The 12963-nt window shown below is 37.8% G+C and overlaps 1 protein-coding gene across 1 annotated transcript; it reads right to left on the bottom strand.

Moving 5' to 3' along the window:
- Window positions 1-1598: 1598 nt before the first annotated feature.
- On the bottom strand, window positions 1599-12709 carry LOC141912485 (acid phosphatase type 7-like). The gene is made up of 12 exons (XM_074803710.1): window positions 12575-12709; window positions 10895-11089; window positions 10102-10284; window positions 9828-9853; window positions 9645-9742; window positions 8200-8274; window positions 7838-7952; window positions 5701-5814; window positions 5095-5217; window positions 4795-4863; window positions 4304-4441; window positions 1599-3666 (listed from the first exon to the last, which is right to left on the bottom strand). The coding sequence occupies exons 1-12, from the start codon at window positions 12693-12695 to the stop codon at window positions 3601-3603; spliced, it is 1323 nt and encodes a 440-aa protein (XP_074659811.1). The 5' UTR covers window positions 12696-12709; the 3' UTR covers window positions 1599-3600.
- Between the last annotated feature and the right edge of the window lie 254 nt (window positions 12710-12963).

Raw genomic sequence — 12963 nt, 5'->3', positions numbered from 1 at the left:
ACCTGCCACTCCTGGGGGAAGTGGCCTCTTTGGCTCCTTTTTGCCCTGGCAAGCGAGTATCGGTCCGGTCCCACAAAAAATAGGTCCGCTTCCGTAAAATGACTCCTTTATGCCCTGGCAAGCGAGTATCGGTCCGGTCCCGCATATTATAGGTCCGCTTCCGTAAAATTGCTCCTTTATGCCCTGGCAAGCGAGTATCGGTCCGTTCTCGCGTCTAGGCTGTTGTCCGTGCCCGCCCTGGAGAAGGGGTGGCCGGCTCCTGCGATAAGGGGAATGGGCCGATGTTTCGATCAATTCTCACAATAAGAAATGAATAAAACAATAAAGACAACGAAATACTAATACAAAATATTAATTACGATTGTTTATTTTCAAAATGGTCAGAAATGAATGAATTAAAGAAGAATAAACAGGAATTTCTCAGTTTCAATGTCATAAAATAAATCGATCTTTATCAACGCTAAACAAATGAACAACTAATGAGAATACACAATATCTCATTATCGATTTTAATGATTAGCGATTACACTTGATAATTATTTCAATCACTGAGTATCAGCTTATTATATCCCGATATCACACAGGTTTACATCACATCATCAATTCTTGCATTGATCGCTGCAGTTTTTCATCCAGACGTGAACGCTGAGTTTGAATGTACGAGTTAATTACAGGAATCAGTTTACAAACAACAAACAGGAATCCAACTTTACAACCGCGGTTTAACATAAATGATATCTTTTCAATCGCGAGCGTAATTTAACATAAAGTCATTGTTTCACTTCAAAGCGATCGCGTTTGATTATTATTCCGATTAACACACGCATTGTCCGATACACCATCAGGTTATTATATCCCGTTTATGTTTATTCCTAACGGATTTCTTAGCGTCACAACGAAATCGAGCATTTATTCGGCGATAACAGTTTGGACTGGTCGTTTCAGTTTTGTAAATACAGATGTGAACGATAAGTTGATGGTTCAGATGAACGCGTATTCCAAATAAGAATTCCAAATTTTTTTAGTTGCAGATCCTTTCAGCGAATATTCCTGAATCTCTACCGCTAAACAGTAAGCCTATACGTGTGTCGTGCGACAGCATATATTTCCAACTGATTCATGTACACAATGTATATCTGATCACGTCCCGGTCACGGTCATGGTTAAGCTAATCGTGCGTGACGCTGGGATATTACTGTTCACTTGATCAACTTGCGACTTGCATACTTCTGAACTGAAAAATATCATATAATTTGTTGAAATCAAATAATACTGCGCACTTCCAATACAATACACTGGCTTATTAGATGCAGTTGATGGAAACCATCAACTCAAAAACCTTAACTCAATTACTGTTTTTCTTTTTTCTTTGACAAAACGAATTCTATCTGCGGATTTTTTCGGCATTTGTTCACTTGGTATCAAAATCGACTGCTAGCGCTCGCGGAGTTCTAGTGCATTTACGTGACTGTAACATCCGACAGACTGCGGTTAGTTGATTTAAACTCACAACTGTGGAACCGGATCCTGAAGTTCTGGAATCTGCGATTTACCCGATTGCTTCATTCCTCGCACTCAGACAGATAATAACTATCAAATTTAAGAAGCTTTTCAAAATATTTATTTCCCCGTACGATTTTCAATCATTAATTAGAAAAACTAACCACTATTTAAAATGACGAACAAATTATGGCACTAATCAATAAACAATAGTCACATTCTATAGCGAATGGAGACTAACACCACCAGTCATAGCACTGCAATCATTGCTATAGGGATACTGGGGTTGATCATGACATTGGAAGCAATTTTAGATTGCCACAGCCTATTATCAATTTTTGATAGGTTCTAATTAATATTGCTGCGGTGAATTTAATTCAATTTCGTCAAAAACATATTATAGAAAGGAAAAAAAACGTCATTCAGTAAATTCAGCAGTCGCTACGGTTCCAACACGACTTTACGATACTGGGGTTGGTCACTGATACCGGGGTTGGTCTATCTATACGCTATCAAATGTGACAAACCGCGTGGATTTTACATTATTTTCATACATAGACAATGAGAAATAAACTAAAAACAGTCAGTATCTTATCTGTTTCATAAAACAACATAACATTTCATACAGTCAAACTGCTTAAAATCTAGATTGCTTGAGGTATGTTGTACCTATTTGTAACCTATTATCATCATTACTTTCATTTTTGATATTCATCTCATTTGTCATTAGTCATATTAATCGGCGTGGGTTTGGGGAGGAGCCTTTGGCTCGTTGGGATTTCGAGTCCTTCATTATAACATAATATATATATATATATATATAGAATAAACTCAGAGACTCCGCTCGAATGTGTGTTGAGATATCTTTGCGTCGCCATATCTAACGACGGATAGGACCGAAATTGGAAGTCTTTTCATTGTACCAAAAGGTCTGACTTCAGCAGAGTCTACTGCGCTTAATACCGCTCTAAACTAATCTATATTATATGTAGATCATATATTGTAAGTTATAGTGAAAATGAATTCATTCATTCACTTTTAATACATAACTTTTACAATACTTTTAACAGCGAAGGCGATACAAGTCATAATCATTCAGACACGTATGGAATACACAATGTACTTCAAAAATCAAATCCACTGAATTGTTGAATTGAGATTTTCTCATTCAGTAGACTCCGCATTACTCAGCAGTGTAAACATCTCTGTGCCATGAGAATCACAGAAATAGAAGATTTTTTCCAAATAGATTTCGGTAATAGTACTTTAACAAGCGGTTTACAGATTTGAGACCGGTACCGAGTAATGAGGAGTCTACCGAAATATACAATACACGTAATGGTAATTCATCGTAATCTTACAAAACTGTCGTTCTTTCAGTTTGTCTACTTGTAATTTATAAAACATTAACAAAAACAATCATTCAATTGGAAATAAACTAATTCCAACTCAGAGACTCAAAGTCAAAACCGTTCAATGGAACTGGACCCAGTTTCACAGTTGTGAATAAGAGTTAACTCCGAAATTAAGGTTAGTCTACTATAACCCCTTAAATTTAGATTTCCGGAATTTTAGGGTATCTAAGGAATTTAAGGACCATAGGAGCCCTGATTTTCAACGAGTTCACTCGTGGAGTCAAATCTATTTCCCGAACTCTGGCTCCTGGATCAATCTCATAAATTGGTCCTCGATAATCTTTACGCAGGTATCAATACGCAGCCCTTCAGAAATTCATCGATGTCTGGTGAAATTATTGGAACTGATGCCGATAGGAGCAATATCTGACTATTTTGAATTCAAATTCAAAATGTCTTCAGTACAAAAAGCAGGAGTCTGGAGGATGGAACTATCAGAAGAACTATGATAATGCATCGAATATCCGAAGGGTCCAGGCTGTGCATTGATACCTACATTAGTCCCCGTACATACACTGCCCCATTACATCACAACATCAATTATTTCACTATCGTTCAAATTTCATTATCTAAAAACATCATAAATCGTATTGAAAAATATTTCGAAATAGCAAAAGTGGAATCTAATGAAATCACAATTCATCATCACAGCTATCGAATTTCTTCATTTCATTAATCATTCATTTTACAATTCGGAATACGGGCCATGTTTTTCCCTGATCAGAGTCATTGCGTCGACGATTTTTCCACCCTAAAAATAGAAAACCCGCAAAAATAGCGATTTAAACCACCTATCTTTTGACAGTTAAGAATCTGCTTACACTAACGATTTTCATGGACAATTAGAACGTCTGATTCAGTTGAAGAATTAAACCCTACTATCAAAGAAAAACTTTACAAAGATTTCGACGTTTAAATTCAAACGCTTTGAGCCATTTAACAAGAAAAGAGTTCATGAAAATGGCTCATAACGTTTGAGTTGAGACGTCAAAATCCTCTTGTAGAATTACAGTCAAAGTCTCTCATAACGCTGCCATCCTTTTTAATGCAACTGCTCACTTAATGCCAAAAATTTTCAGAGAAATTTGCCCAATCCAACTCAAATTCGATGGAAATACCATTCTTTACAACATTGCCAAATTCGTTATGACACCATGTTTATCATTGGTCCCAACAGTGGCGTTACAACAGACTTTTACTGTACTTCGATTGTGGGTTTTATTCGTCTCATTGTTCTTTCTCCTTATATTCATAATCCGTTATATGTATTTATCAAAATGTTTGAAACTGTTTAAAAGGAGATAAATAAAGATACTACATGTATCATCATTCTGCTTACACTACTTTACGAGTGGGCCCATTAAGGAATATACACTAATATTTCTTACCTTGTCATCGGATACTTGTTGAAGGAAGATATGAGTCGAGTTGTGTATTTGTAACCGCGTGTATCCGTAATCATCTAAACGTACTGCGGACCACGCCGGCGGCGTCTTCTTAAACGGATCCAGCTTTTCTTTGCAGCCCTAGAAAATGTATCAGATATTTGATTTCGTCGAAAACGCCCGAGAATCTAAAACACCTAGAATACGATAGAATTATTAGGAAACTGGAAGTCGGTAGAATTGTACTTTCCGGAATATGACGGAACTGGAAAATGGTAGAATGCGCCGTCTGATTATAAATGCGTGATCTTACTATCTCTACCAATTTCCATGACTATTTCCTGAGTTTTCCCTGATTCTAAGCTCCTTTACTGAATTCCCTGACTGTGACTATGCCCAGACTTTTATAAAGGAAAGAAAATTCCGTCTTTTCCCTCATCTCCAGTAAAGAGGCCACCCCGCAATAACGGTCACTTTTCTATTCTAATACTCACAGCAGATCCGGTGGTAATATGTACCGGAGCCTTCGGATTCGTATAAGCAGTAGGAGTTCCATTGTAAACCTAGTCATAAAACAACATTTTGAAATAAAGACGGCATAATTAGACACCACAATCTACAACATATCAACACAACAGGATCTACAACAAATCAACACAACCTGATCAACAACATAACAAGTCAACAGGATCTACAACATAACAAGACTTGACATTTTTTACACCAATCTGACCCTTGCCATGTTGGAGTCAGTGAGTCTATGGTGACACGTGTACATGTAAATATTTTCATACCTTGAAGTCGTAAATAGGCCACAGTCTTTCATACGAGTGCTCGTGCGCCCAAATAGCCAGATCAACGCCGTACGAATACAACAACTTCTCCAGACCGAAAACACCCCAATAACCATTACGAACCTACAATCAATAAACTGACTACAGTGAACTATACTCAACGTTGGGACTGTGAGTAGAGATCCGAGGAAATGGTAGGTTTTCAAAATAAATTTGAGCCAAAAAATCCACCGAGTTGAATGAGAGTACGGATTTTACTACAGTACCGAATCTACATCTTACCCGGTAGTGTCAGGAGTGTAGATATATCGCTTTCAAAGTTGAAAACCAGGTAAATTTTTCAAATAGATCTTCACAAAATTCAAACTGAGGGATTTACAGAGGCTGCATGTTTTGCTATGACAAACAGAGCAGAGTGGCCACTTTACGCTGATTTTAAAATTCCCAGGAGTATTTCCCGATTTTGACACGAATGAATCTGCCGCAGGTGAATGAAGAAATTTCTCGCTTTAAAATGAAATGGGTGGTCGATAGCATATCCAAATTCCCCGATTCATTTCGCCGGTACCATCTAAGATAAACTCATTTGAAAATAGTGAAACTGACCAAGTTTTCGTTCTTAGTGCACATATCGTTGTCACGGTTTCCGCAATACATCGGACGATGGCCGAGCATGATTATCCACGGACGCACGGCGCGATTCTGCGGTTTGGTAGCTTCCTGAAAAATTTCAAAAAGAATCGAGCATATTAGATACAAGAAACAAGTTCTTAATTACTACCAGAAACGACGTTTCCATGATGGAAATTCTTAGTGAAACTGAGTCGCTGGACGCTATGGTTTTGATCAATTAGATTCAAGCTTGAAAACCGAAATAAGGCTTAATGCTAAGATTCCGACGTCAGTTGAACCGACGATGCTACATAATAATCTTCTAAACGCTCGATTGGTTACGATATGATGAAGCAACATGACTAAGTAATGTTTTCCTAACATTCTTAGTTTCACTGGAAACATGGTTTCACGCGGCGTGATTCATTTCGCAGATAATTGAAATGAAGATACTGCGTAACTTTCTATGAACCTGACTGTGTACTCATCATCTGCGATGAACTCAGTCCAAAGAATATTCGCATCGATACAAACTGCGACCGAGTGACTGATTTCAAGCAGTCTTTCACATAAAACATGGCTTCAAGCTATTAGGTTCTATTAGAAGACAACTGAACCGATGATACCGCACAACTTTGTTGCTTAACGAAACTAATTACAATCATCTACGAAGCCTCAGCCTGAAGAATATTTACATTTATACGAACCATGAATGGAGAAAAAAACTCTAGTTTGAGTGAGCGGGGTGGGCAAGTGGTTAGAGAATTCCACTCAGGGAAGCCAGGTCATGGGTTCGAACCACCGTACATTACCGTAGTGTCCTCGAGCAAGACACTTATCCTTAGCGCCTCTCTCCACCCAGGAGTAAATGGGTACCTGGCCTGATGGATGACTCCCAAGCGCTTAGCAGCTGCTCGGATGTTGGATGTTACTTCTCCCCAGGGAGAGATGACTGATACACAGTTACAGATATAGACTAGGGGTAATAATACCAATATCACTTCTCTCCAGGGAGAGATGACTGATACACAGTTACAGATATAGGCTAGGGGTCATAATACCAATATCACTTCTCTCCAGGGAGAGATGACTGATATACAGTTACAGATATAGGCTAGGGGTTATAATACCAATATCACTTCTCTCCAGGTAGAGATGACTGATACACAGTTACAGATATAGGCTAGGGGTCATAATACCAATATCACTTCTCTCCAGGTAGAGATGACTGATATACAGTTACAGATATAGGCTAGGGGTTATAATACCAATATCACTTCTCTCCAGGGAGAGATGACTGATACACAGTTACAGATATAGGCTAGGGGTTATAACACCAATATCACTTCTCTCCAGGTAGAGATGACTGATACACAGTTACAGATATAGGCTAGGGGTTATAATACCAATATCACTTCTCTCCAGGTAGAGATGACTGATATACAGTTACAGATATAGGCTAGGGGTCATAATACCAATATCACTTCTCTCCAGGTAGAGATGACTGATACACAGTTACAGATATAGGCTAGGGGTTATAACACCAATATCACTTCTCTCCAGGTAGAGATGACTGATACACAGTTACAGATATAAGCTAGGGGTCATAATACCAATATCACTTCTCAGCAGGGAGAGATGACTGATACACAGTTACAGATATAGGCTAGGGGTTATAATACCAATATCACTTCTCTCCAGGTAGAGATGACTGATACACAGTTACAGATATAGGCTAAGGGTCATAATACCAATATCACTTCTCTCCAGGTAGAGATGACTGATACACAGTTACAGATATAGGCTAGGGGTCATAATACCAATATCACTTCTCTCCAGGTAGAGATGACTGATATACAGTTACAGATATAGGCTAGCGGTAATAATATCAATATCACTTCTCTCCAGGGAGAGATGACTGATACATGGAATAGAGTTATAGGCTGAGGTGTAATAATACCAAGTTGGAGTGCATATGAACTCATTCAGGTTAGGATACCAGTCCTGCGCTATTCAAATGACAATTATTATCAGTTTCGCTTAAAAACATGGTTTTTTTCACGGTACGATTGAAACGCAGAGCAAATAAAACGAAGATGGTCCATCGAGGATCGACCAGCGCTTTACGTACGATGAGGTCGTTTTCTACCCATTTATGCTGGCTGTATATCTGCTTCAAATCCGAAATCTTGTAGTAGTAGATCTCAGTGTTGATCGCGATGAAGTGAACCGGACCAACGTCAAAACTGCAAAAAGATACCAAAAGCACATAACGGATGACAGAAAAAATTTGATGTTGAAATGCATAAATCTACAAGGGAATTTGATGCTATGTATCCGCGTTCCCTGAGATAGCCAGTAGGGATTCTAGGACAATTGCCCCCCAAATTAAATCTTTTTAATCTTAAAGGGGGGCAGTTGTCCGGGGGGCAATTGTCCTGATACCCCAGTAGGAAATGACACCCTGAAGACTCAGATCTTTGGTATCCGTACCTGTAGTACATATTATCGCGGCCTGGTGTGTTCGGCATACTGTTTCCGAGTCGATTCTTGTAATTTGAGTAATCGCTAAAAAAATGTATAGTAGATAGTAGAAAACTTAAAACAATATTGTGCCCGATTGTATCTCAATCATTGTTTGTAAAACTACCATGATCAGTCAGCAGCCTGGAGCTACTTTCAGACATTCCCTGTTGATAGTAGCATGAATTCTTACTATTTAAGCGCATGCTGATAAAGGATGAGGAGAGAATCCCACAATGATAATAAAAAGTCCGAAAATGAAACTTTGAGATAGTAGTTTATTCAACGTTTCGACTATATCCTAATAGTCATCTTCAGGAATAATGAGATACTACAGAAATTATGAGATATATATACAATCCAGAGACAAAGAGACTAATTCAAGTAATCAGAGATGATACAAACTAAAGGAAAATTAACGTAGAAACAGTTACACGCTAAAATAGATTAAAGGGAAGCAAACTAAGGGGTGATTATAAACAACAATAGTGAGTATAAATATAAATGAAACTTAAAGTCAGTAGTAAAAAGAAAGACAAACTAAGGGGCACTTAAATTAAAACAAAGGTGAATACAAGTTAAGTCAGAGACGAAATTGATGAGAGAACAAATAACAAATAATCAAAGGGGAAATCAAGTGTTGAGTTTAACCAGTTTACAGAGGAATTTTGATATAAGTTTATTATGGGGTGAAAAACCATTATTAAGGTTTACAACGTTGTTCGAATTTTCAATAATTAATGCAGATTCCAAAATATGTCTTCTAGTTTTATCTAGTTTTAGCGTGTAACTGTTTCTACGTTAATTTTCCTTTAGTTTGTATCATCTCTGATTACTTGAATTAGTCTCTTTGTCTCTGGATTGTATATATATCTCATAATTTCTGTAGTATCTCATTATTCCTGAAGATGACTATTAGGATATAGTCGAAACGTTGAATAAACTACTATCTCAAAGTTTCATTTTCGGACTTTTTATTATCATTGTGGGATTCTCTCCTCATCGCGTCAACACGGATATTGTGTTTTACCTATCGTGATGATGCTGATAAAATGTCTAATGTACGGTGCTCGATTAAGAGTGTCTCAGGTGAGGTCCAGGGGCTCAATTCACAGAACAACCTCATATTTCGTTAATAAACTTAATATTTTGAGCACCATCAGTGTTCTGTGTACGACCATCTTATAGCAAGTCCGCCAAATGCGCCCCTAAACACACGTGAAGCTTGGATAATTAGAAAATGAGGAATGGTGAAAAAATCATCGAATGTCTGAGGGTCGTGGGTCCAGGCTACAGATTGATATCTTCATTTGTGATGTCAGTGGTCAATTTCATCTTCATTTAATCACCTAATCAGTACCAAAACTAAAGACTTCACCTAGAAAGTTGATTAACTTTAGCGTAGTTGTACTTACTAATGAAATTCATGGTTTCCTACGCAGGTCATGTATGGAACTTTGGAGGCTATCGGTTGTATCATATTCATAAACTGGTCGCCGACCCGAGCATTATCCTATGTAAAGACAATATCAATACCGTACTACCTAATGAACCTAACGCAGCACTGAAGCTATTGTTCGAATTTTTAGGATACTTACATCAGCCATATCGTAGGCGAAATCACCTGTAATGAGAATATTGTGTTGTTGCTAAAAAACTATTTTAACAATAGCTTTTCTTTCTACATAGTATTGTATTCTCCTTAGTTTCCAGTTCATATGAATAATATTTCTGCTACAGACACCAGAGTAGACGCTGGTCGTCGAAAATGAACGAATTTCAACTAAAGTTTCATTCTTTTCTCAAACAGTTAAAAAATCATTGTACCAATCCAGCAAATAGATTAATTTACAACTGGTATCTTTCGCTTACCGATGTGAAAAATGGCGTCGTACATTTCGGCTTGGACGTCTTTCAGAAGTCGCGGAAGGGAACGCGCGTTCTCGATGCCCATATCGCCGAAAAACGCGAACCGCGGGCTCCAGTTCGTGCCGTTCTTCATCGCCCTGAACGTGTTCACATTGCTCCATGCCAACTCAGATCCACAACGATAGACTATATATGGAGATAAAAACAATTCAATTCATGACGATATGGAATTTTGAGAAAGCTCACTCTTACGGATAGGTCAGAACCATAATGAACGATCTTGCAATTTAAAGGACCATTGCCGAGAAATGAGCTATATAGTCAAACACGGTCCCCACAGATCCCTCATTCCTGGATATTTGGGAGTTTTAAAGGAGTAAATTTCAAATTTTGAGGAAGGGCCTGCATCACTCTCATTCTAATTACTATAGACTCCTTCTAAACCAGTACTGTTCAACTCGGTAAACCATTAATCCAGTGGTTTGTAAGCAAATTTTTATCCGATACACTACCTAAACTCAGTTTCAAATTTGGCAACCGCCTAATTGGCTAAAAATAACCTGGTCCCAACTATACTGATTTAGGCATAGTCTACCGTACAACCACAAACTAGACAAACATTTCTAATTGCCTTTTAGTCAAAATTAAAGGAGTTTTAAAGGAATTTTGGGCATTTTGCTCAAATTCAAGGAGTTGCAAACAATTTTAAAAGCAATTTCTGATCAGAATGAATTTTCAAGGAAGCAAGGAGTTGTAAAGGGACTCCCTGTTGACATATTCGATATTTTCTACTCACAGTATTTCACGCCTGGTTTTAGATCAGACAGAACGGCGCGGTGAATATATCGTACGCTGCTCTCGTTTCCTCCGTCGACGAATTTCGTCACGCCGCCGAACGTCTGTTCGTTCAACACCTGCCAACCGTATTGAACTACCGAGAACTTCGTCGTGTTGAACGTAAGCCATGTTACCGTCATCTGAGTCGGGTTCGCTGAAAAATTAAAACGTTTTTGATTACCGGTACGTCGCATCTCAAACGGTACCAGAGAGCTATTTCTAGATTTCAGCTAATAAGGTAACTAGGGCTATAGTCTATATTTTACGATCTGAGACCTGTAATTTCTCTCAATTTTCTGTTTTGGGTTATTTCTCTCAATTTTCTGTTTTATTGTCTGTGACCTGTTTTTGGGTTATTTCTCTCAATTTTCAGTTTTGGGTGATTTCTCTCCATTTTCTGTTTTTAGGTTATTTCTCTCAATTTTCAGTTTTGGGTTATTTCTCTCAGTTTTCTGTTTTGGGTAGGCCAAATTTCTCTCAATTTACAGTCTCATTAACTACAACTTGTTTTTGGGCTTATTTCACAAAGTTTTCTATATTTTAATGGCTGCGACCTGCTTTTGGGTAATTTAGCTCAATTTTCTATATTCTATCATATACAACCCGTTTCTATTGTGAGTTGTTATCAATCATGTGAATATTCTTTGGCAGGAAATAATGATATAATGCATTCCGAATACTATTGTAAAACCGGTTCATCATGTGATTTGTTGTTCGTGATTTTGAGTTCATAATAAAAGTTCAGTTCTCAGTCAAAACTCCATTTCTTTCCTTTTTTCCCTCTCGACACTGTTTTTTGCATTACTTTTCGAGTGCATTATATCAAATTGATCTCAATATGACCAGTGAAATTATGCAGTATAAATATACCATCGTTTCTATATTGTGTTATTATTCTGTATTGAAGCTTTGATTAAATGTCTCGGTTACTGATCACAATGAGGGCAGATTTAGATAAGACTTGAACTTCTTATAGGGCCTATACAACTCTTGAGCTCCACTGTAGGTATATGGCATAAAAGCGGATCAAAATATATTGACAGACTCTTCCCTTAAATTTTTCATACATTTTTCACCGATTCACGGGTTTTTTCACTGATTTCTCAAATTATCAGATCAGAAAGGGGGCCATAGATGTTATGAAGGGCACATTTGTATTAGTCACATAGGAAGTACAAGAGGCCCATCGCAAAAATATGACAGTTGGAGTTAGACCCGAGGTGCTGTTTGTAAAACATCAGTGATATCTGATGAGTTAAAAACATTATAAGGCTTTGCTGTTTGTCAACTGAGTTAAAACGCTTGTAGAGCACATAATTTTTTTAAGCCATTAGAAAATCTAGACCAAATTGTGAAATATTTATCCAGGCTAGAACAAGGTAACACGGGTCGTCACTGTCAGATGGGATAGACTAGATTAGAGATACACTAAATCATTTGATTATGCTACGTATGACCCATATCAACGTTTATATCTTTCATTGGACTGATTTCGAAAGTAGACTGACTAAAATAGATTTCACGTGACAACAAAGTAAAACCACTGACTCACTCAGTGACTGACCCTACTTTCGTTTTCAAAACCTGGCCTTAAATCAGTTAAAACATTGATGGCAGTCAAAAAATGCGGAATACTTACATCCAGTATAGGATATATGAATCTGTTCTGGTGTGTTCGGTTTTCGTTTAGCGATACACACCGTTAAAATCGCCGATAAACCCAGAAGCAGAAGCAGCGGCTTCTTTCGAAAAAACTCCATTTTTTACTTCCTGGTTCAGAAAGTTCAAAGTGCACCGCGTAGTTCACCGTATTGTACGTATGCGGACTCAGATTCGGCGCCGGACTAAATAATGCGGTGCGGGCTGGAACTCTATTCGATATTTGCAACCCGATAATAATTCACCTCAAATTCATTTATACGTATCTCTAAATATGTGTTTATGGTCTTGAATGCCGACCAAACCCACCAAAAATGTATTACTGACTTTTCCACCAATCACTAGCACAAAGTTTCACGGCAAATTTTT

The sequence above is a fragment of the Tubulanus polymorphus genome, chromosome 11 (genome assembly GCF_964204645.1).
Source record: "Tubulanus polymorphus chromosome 11, tnTubPoly1.2, whole genome shotgun sequence".
NCBI classification, from domain to species: domain Eukaryota; kingdom Metazoa; phylum Nemertea; class Palaeonemertea; order Tubulaniformes; family Tubulanidae; genus Tubulanus; species Tubulanus polymorphus.
Note: the sequence above shows the minus strand (reverse complement) of the source record. Positions and strands in the feature narration are given on the sequence as shown.

Excerpts from the sequence above, each read along its gene's own strand:
- LOC141912485 (XM_074803710.1), bottom strand. The coding sequence starts at position 12,695 with ATGGAGTTTTTTCGAAAGAAGCCGCTGCTTCTGCTTCTGGGTTTATCG. Across the intron at positions 9,854-10,101 it reads CGACGCCATTTTTCACATCG|GTGATTTCGCCTACGATATG; the intron begins GTAAGCGAAAGA and ends TTCTCATTACAG. Across the intron at positions 3,667-4,303 it reads AACAAGTATCCGATGACAAG|GGTGGAAAAATCGTCGACGC; the intron begins GTAAGAAATATT and ends TTCTATTTTTAG.